This window comes from Microcebus murinus, chromosome 2 (assembly GCF_040939455.1).
Source record: "Microcebus murinus isolate Inina chromosome 2, M.murinus_Inina_mat1.0, whole genome shotgun sequence".
Classification (NCBI taxonomy): Eukaryota; Metazoa; Chordata; class Mammalia; order Primates; family Cheirogaleidae; genus Microcebus; species Microcebus murinus.
Genome location: NC_134105.1, coordinates 31,890,335 through 31,898,523, shown reverse-complemented (window position 1 = coordinate 31,898,523; position 8,189 = coordinate 31,890,335). Strand labels below are relative to the sequence as shown.

Below are 8,189 nucleotides of genomic sequence, written 5' to 3'. Positions count from 1 at the left end.
GGTTCTGGGGAGGGCTCTCCTTGGCACTCACAGTCGGCTGCCTTCTGCTATGAGAGAGAAACTTCTCTGGTGTGTCTTCGTATCAGGACATGCATTTTTTTGGATAAGGGCCCCACCTCTATGGCCTCATTTAAGCTGAATTAATACTTTAGTCCATATATAATCACATTAGAGGTTGGGCTTTAAGCACATTAATATTGTGGAGACACAATTCAGGGGTGACACAGCCTACAGCAACCTCTCTCTCCCTGACTCCAACCTCTGGAGAGCTTACAAAGTTCTGACATTCACAGCCGTGGATGGAAATGGGGTCAGGTATAACCTGGTCCTTCAAGTCTACCGCCCTCTCAGAGAACCTCACTCCCAGGAGGTCGCTGGTCCCCACAGGTCACTGTAGCACCTCCTTGAGTTGGGGTATTATAACTTCACAACTGTAAATCTCTCCATATATCCCTCTTGGTTTCCAGAGGGCCTGATCCTAGAGGGACCACAGTGGAATCTCAGGAAATAGTGGAACTGAACTGACTCATCCCTGAGACCTCTGGGCCTCCAATGAGACCTGAAAGAAACCTGTATGTCCACACTGACTCTGAGGCCCACGCTAGAATTACTAGAAAGCCCAATATGTCATTTAAGTCCCTTAAAAGAGTAAAAGTCACTGCTATGTGTCCTCCCCACAGTGGTTTACAGACAGTAGCAGCTCTTACCCTCCTTTGGCTCCCTTATCCTGCTATGGTCCACAGAGGACAGTCACACATTTATCGCATTGCAGTTTTGTACACACCCACTCCACCTAGTGTGGCAGAGAATTTCAGAGTCACAAGAGGCTTTGGAGACCATTAAATTCAAGGTGTGAATTTTATAGATGAATAAAGTGAGATCCAGAGAGAGGAGACAAATTACTCAAAGTCACACACAGCAAGTTACCACGGTTGGGACTAGAACACAGGTCACTTGACATCAAGTCCCGTGTCCTTCCACAGCACACGCAGAGGACACCACATGACCCCATGAGCCGTGTCGATTCTGAGCGCCAAGTCAGATCCGTGGGCTTTACAGGTTCCACATACCACTGGCTTTATTTCCAATGTTGGCAACAGATGTAATATACATGTAGTGCTGTGCTTACATCACGTTGGCCCTCTGCTGTTCCCATGTACCAGGTCACTTACACTTACCATGTTTCATGTTGGTTACATGTATCCTACTGGGTCCTGTGACACTATGGTAAATTATATTTATTATTTGCTCCTTCCCCGTAGAGCAATTACACATGCCTGCTTGTTGCCCTGTGACTTGCACTACTTCTCTGTGAGAGAAAATACTTCCTGTCTCTTTGCCCTTGGCTTGACCATACAGCTGGCTTTGGCCAACAGCATGTGAACAAACAGATGTGTTTCAATTCTGAGAAACCTTAGGAGTCATCTTGTGTTTTAGCTGAGGGTCCGTTCCTCTATCAAAAGAATGGCATGTTCCAGATAAGGACTTCTCCTTCAGGGTGTTTCTGAGACTGCAGAAGGCCACCGCCAGTCTGTAACTAACAGAGAACATGAGCAATAATGAACTTTGGCTGCTGCGAGTTACTGATGCTATGGGCTTGTTACTGCACCACAAAGTGGCAACCTGATCAAGACAGCCATGTTGGTTTCATGTACGTTTGTGCCACTGACCAAGTACTGTCTTGGTTCAAATGCACAATGCTGGTTACATACGCATGGTTTTCCCTTCTTCATCATTGGACATTCTGCCCCAGGCCTCTGCTGGCTCCCAGTTCACTAGGCCACCCTACCATGACCCATCACTCTAAGAAATGCCTCCTTAATGTCCTTGTTCCTGAGACTGTAGACCACAGGGTTGAAGAGGGCAGTGAAGACATTGTAAAAGAGTGAGATCAGCTTGTCTCGCTCAGAGGAATAGCTGGAATTGGGCCTCAGGTAGATGTAAGTGGCTGGACCATAGAAGAATGTGACCATGGTCAGGTGGGAGGCACAGGTGGAGAAAGCCTTGCAGCGGCCCCGAATGGACTTGATCTTGAGGATGGCCAGGGCAATATGAACATAGGAGGCCACAATGACAGACAGTGGGGAAACATCCAGAAAGACACCGATGACCAGGTCCACCATCTCAATGAGGTGAGTGTCCATGCAAGCCAAGCTCCGTACCGAGGGGCCTTCACAGAAGTAGTGGTTGACCACGTTTGGCCCACAATAGGGTAGCCTCATGGTGAAGAAGGTGTGGATCAGAGAGAAGAAGAAACCACAGGCCAATGTCCCAGCTGCCAGCCATGTGCACAGGCCCCAACTGAGGATGACAGTATAACGCAGTGGGTGGCAAATGGCCACATATCGATCATAAGCCATGACTACAAAGAAGGTGCCCTCAGTCAGGCCCAGGGCACCAAACATGTACATCTGCAGCCAGCAGCCAGCAAAGGTGATGGTCTGAGAGCGAGTGAGAAGATGGACCAGCATCTGGGGCACAGTGGTAGTGATGTAGGCCACATCGATGAGGGACAGGACACACAGGAAGAAGTACATGGGCGTGTGGAGGTGTGTGACCAGGAGGATCAAGATGATAATGAGCCCATTGCCCAGGACTGAGCTCAGGTACAGGAGAAGGAAGGCAACGAAGAGGGTCCTGTTGGTTGTGGGGTCCCTGGAGAAGCCAAGCAGTATAAACTCAGAAACCCAGCTCTCGTTCTGCCCTGGAAGCATCCACATGGCGGGACCTGCAGGAAAGTCACACTTGAGTAAAGTTCATCTAAGGCAGGGTTTCTCAAACTTTTTAAACAGGGGGCCAGTTCACTGTCCCTCAGACTGTTGGAGGGCCGTTGGAGAGTGTGCCGCACATTCCACACATGCGCACTGTGGGCTTGGGACCAGTCGGCTTAAGCAGGACTGGCAGTGGTGGCAAAAACACCCGGCAGGCCAGAGAAATGTCCTTGGCAGGCCGCATGTGGCCGGCGGGCTGTAGTTTGAGGACGCCTGAGCTAAGCTATAGTAGCCTGGCAAGAATGCCAGCTGAGCAAGCAGACGGGCTGGGATTTTCCGTGGCCCCACACTCATTTGCTCTGTTATCTTAAAGGAGGTACTGAACCTCTCTGAGCCTCGGTCTTCTCAGTCTGTAAAATGTGGCTAATAATAGCCACCTCTCGGGATGTTTATGAGGAGCAGAAGCAAAGTATATGAAGCATCTGATGCAATGCCTCAAAAAGCAGTAACATGACACATAAAATGTTCCAGTACAATCTCCCACTCAACTCCTCACGCCTCGGTAGAAAACTGGGCACTCACATGTCTAGCAACAATGAGTTCACACCACATCAGCCCCAGCCCCCAAACCTCTTAGAGATGGAGTTTCCCTCCCCCTTAGAAACATTGGTGTGGATGTGCCCTACGCCTCTCCTCACACCTTGTAAACACTGCCCCGTTGCCAGCAGGTGCGCTGGGAGGCTTGGTGAACAGAAAGCAATGGTGAGCACTGTCGTGTGAGAGTTATGGTTAGGGCTAGGGCTAGGGTTAGGGTTAGGGTTAGGGTTAGGGTTAGGGAAGGTACTGCTGCTTCCAGCTTCACTTCTCCTTCCTCATTCAGCTTGCGAGGAGTGGACTGGTGTGTGGAAGGGCCAGCAGCACTCACTTCACCTGACCCCAGTGGACCCACACTAGCCGCACTGTCCCCACCTAGTGGCTGCATTCCCGGGAGCTCTTGCAGGCTGCTTCCATGGCAGCTCCGGCCCCACATTCAGCCACATGCTTCCCTGCCCTGCAGCCATTTCCAGAGACCAGCCCTGGCCACACTCTCAGGCAGTACTTTCCTCACACAGAGGCCACTTCAGTGCAAACTCTGCCCTGTGCCCAGTAGTGGGCCATGCCTGCCTGTGAGTCACGCCCTCTCTGAAAAAGTCTAAATCTCACACTAACTTCTTTTTCTTTTCTTTCTATTTTTTTTCTTACTTCCTATTTCTGCATCTCTTAAAGTTCTCTTTCAAACTTTTGGTACTCACCTTTTACTAATCAATAATTCGTCTAGAGTTCCTGGCCTAAACCGATTTTCCCATCTCTGCCTTCCAAACTGCTGGGGTTATAGCCGTGAGCCACTGTGCCTGGACAATTCACAATATGTTATATTGAATTTTCTCTGTTCAAATTACTAGTATGTTCTGTCTCCTGACTGGATCCTGACTGATACAGATGCTAAATTTATGGAGAGTCAGTTCCATAAGGAAGAGAATATCTACATAGTTTGAAGCTATCTATCCGCAAAGTACTTATTATTTACAAAAATAAATAATAGGAAATATACAGTGGAGAAACTGAACCACATCTTAAATGAGTGATCATAATTAATATCACCAATAAGGAGTAAATAGGCATAATGTATCTCCAGATATGAAGTACTAAGAAGAATGCGCCATCTATATTTCAGCTAAAAATGTAAAACGTGAATCTAATGATGAAGAAATATTAAAGAAATCCAAATTGAAGAATGGTGCATAAAATAACTAGTTTCCAATCTTAATTAATATTAGTCATGACAAACAAAGAAATGCTGGGAAATGTATAGCCTTAAATGTATATACTGGCATAGATGAAGGGCTGAAAATTCATTAACTAAACTTCAATCTCAAGAAGCTAAAAAGTAAACAACAACTATAAATCAAACCCAAAAAGAGGTTACAGGAAGGAAACAAAGATAAGAGCAGAAAACAATGAAATGGCAATTAAATTAGCAATAGAGAAAATTCAACAAATCTAAAAATTGGTTCTTTAAAATACTTATAAATAATAAATATTGATTCGTTTTTTAGCAAGAGTGATAAAAGAAACAAAGTGACAATATCAACAATGAAAAAGAGAACATTACTGAAGGTCCTACTATCATTTAAAAGATAATTTAAATAATTACAAACAACTTTATGCTGGTAAATTTGACAATTTAAATAAAATGAACAAATGTCTGAAAAAATACAAATTACCAAAACTGACACAAGAAGAAATAAAATTCAGAGAAATCCAATATCTCTTTTAAAAATAAATCTATAATTTAAAACCTTCATGGGAAGAAAACTCCCAGATAACTTAACTGTTGAATTCTTCCAATATTTAAGAAAGGAAAAATACTAACTCTTCCAAAGAATGAAAAAAGTGAAAACATCTCAATGCATTTTATAAGACCTGCATAAACTTGATGCCAAAAAATAACAAGGACATTACAAGAAGGAAAACTTACACACCAGTCACTCTCTTAAGCATTGTTGCAAAACTACTAAACAAGATATCAGCAATTGAATTCAGCAACGTATAAAAGAGAATACATCACAATCAGATAGGGTTTGTTATGGGAATTCAAGGTTGGTTTAGCACTTGATCATCAATGTCATTCACCATACAGTAGAAGTAAGCAAGAAAATTATATGACTATCTCTCAGTAGATGCAGAAAAAGTATTTGATAAAATTCAACAATTATTTATTATTAGGAATTAACCTCCTTCTATGAAGATGGATACTTTGAAAAAGTAAAAAGAGGCCGGGCGCGGTGGCTCACGCCTGTAATCCTAGCACTCTGGGAGGCCGAGGCGGGCGGATTGCTCGAGGTCAGGAGTTCAAAACCAGCCTGAGCAAGACCCCGTCTCTACCAAAATATAGAAAGAAATTAATTGACCAACTAAAAATATATATACAAAAAAAAAAATTAGCCGGGCATGGTGGCGCATGCCTGTAGTCCCAGCTACTAGGGAGGCTGAGGCAGTAGGATCGCTGAGCCCAGGAGATTGAGGTTGCTGTGAGCCAGGCTGATGCCACGGCACTCACTCTAGCCTGGGCAAGAAAGTGAGACTCTGTCTCAAAAAAAAAAAACAAAAAAAAAAAAAAAAGAAAAAGTAAAAAGAAATTAACTTCTTAATAAACTAGGAAGAGACAAGAACCTTCTTAGTGTGATAAAAATTATTTCCAGTAAAAGAAGAAAGAAACAACCTATAGCAAACATCATACCAAATGGTAAAATATTGTTAACTTATTCCCTAACAATGGAAATGAAACAAAATGCTTCCTATTACCATTTCTATTAACCATTGTATTGGTGGTCCTAGCTGGTGAAATAAATCAACAGAAAGAAATAAAAGTTCAAATGATTGGAAAGGAAGAAATAAAACTGTCATTATCTGCTGACTACATGATTATGTAGGTAGACAATATAAAAGAAACTGAAAACAAACAAATTATAAGCAACTGGACACACCAAAATATGCAATAACATTTTAAACAATAAGCATGTGGAAATAAATCTAATAAAATATGTGGAAAACAATATTTAGAGAAATTTAGGAAGACTCAAGTAAATAGAGGGATATGCCATGTTCATGGGATGAATAAGTAACATTGTAAAGATGTTAAGTTGATTTATAGATTCATTATAATCCTAGTCAAAGCACCAGCAGTTTTGTTTTGTGTTTTTGCAGAAATTCACACCATAGTTACAAAATTTATATGGAAATCTTGAAGGAAAAAATATTGGAGGACTTAACAGATATCAGACTTACTACAAAATGGAAATAAGTGAGTGTGACATTGGCACAAGAATAAACGAAGAGATCGATGGAATGGAGTACACCTAAGGAACAGACCCATGCCTATATAGTCACTTGATTTATAACACAGTTGATCCTACAAGGCAATGGGGAAAAGATGATCTTTTCTTTTTTCTTTTTATTTTATTTCATCATATTATGGGGGTACAAATATTGTTAAGGTTACATATATTGTCTTTGCTACCCCTCCCCCCCCAGTCAGAGCTTCTGCGTCCATCCTCCAGGTGGTGGGCATCGCACTCATTATGTAAGTATACACCCACCCCCTCCCCACCCCCACCTGCCTGATACCCGATAAATGTTTTTGGGTTGTTGTTTTTTTGACATTGTGGTTACATTTTATATCCTTGCCTCAACCTAGGAAGGATTAGAGGTATGCCCTTCCCCTCCACAATGCTCACCACATCCCTCAGATGTGGCTCTACCCCCCCCATCCCTGGTGAACACTACCACCATTTGAGCACCATAGTTTTAATCAGTCAGTACCAATTTGATGGCGAGTGCATGTGGAGCCCATTTTCCTGATCTTGTGTTGCCTCACTTTGGATAATGGGCTAAAGCTTAATCCAGGATAATATAAGCAGTATGATCTTTTCAATAAATGCTGTGGGACCATGGGGATACTCAGACAGAAAAATAAATGTTTCCTCCCACTTCAAATATTACACAGAAATAAATTTCAGATGTACTGTAGATGTAAATGGTAAATGTAAAGCAATCAAATGTTTAGAATCAAACACAGAAAAATATCTTTATCCTCTCAAAGTAAGCAAAAAATTCCTTAAATAGAACATCAAAATTCTGACCATAGAGAGAAAAATGATAAACAAGAATGTATTACAAAGAAGAACTTGGAATATTTATATTATATTTATATTTATATAAATAGAGAATTCTTACAACATCAGCAAGTAAACAGACTGCCCAATAGACTAATAGGCAAAAGATTTACAAAGACACTTGACGAAGAGACTATCTAAATAACCATTCCTCAAGTGAAAAAGTCATCTCATAATTGCAAATGAAGACCACAGTGTAGCCCCACTACATGTCTATCAGAAAGACTAAAATGAAATATACCTAGTGTTGTCCAGAACAACTAGAACTTTCTCACACTGTGATGGGAGTGTAAATTTGAACAATCTCTTTAGAAAATGGTTAGCAGTATCTCCTAAAGTTGAACATACACAGACCACATTACCCAGCAATTCTATCCTACCTAGATTCCCACATACTCACACATACGCACATACATATGTTCAAGAAAAGATGCACAAAAAAGGTTCCAAACACTAGTAAAAATATGTTACCCCCAAGTGTCGGTCCACAGTACAATGGATAAAACATGGAGATACATTCAGGCAGAGGTTCCCTTTGGTGGGGACAGAGGACAGAGGAGACATCCAGCCATCCTCGGGGTTCACTTGCCCTGCGCCACCCCTTCCCCCCGCCAGTCCACCACGTACCTGTCCATACCACACACAGGCATAATGTCCACACAGGTGCTCCCAGTGTCCTGGGTGTCGCTACCTCTCTCACACCCTCGGGCCCTGGCCTGGGTCCTCAGCATGGCAGTGCCACCACCTGGGCCCCTGCAGCCCC

At 42.8% G+C, this 8,189-nt stretch overlaps 1 protein-coding gene across 1 annotated transcript; it reads right to left on the bottom strand.

Moving 5' to 3' along the window:
• Positions 1-1,775: 1,775 nt before the first annotated feature.
• Positions 1,776-2,720, bottom strand: LOC105862269 (olfactory receptor 2A12-like). The gene has a single exon (XM_012748454.2). It carries the CDS (start codon positions 2,718-2,720, stop codon positions 1,776-1,778), a length of 945 nt encoding a protein of 314 aa, XP_012603908.2.
• Positions 2,721-8,189: the final 5,469 nt, after the last annotated feature.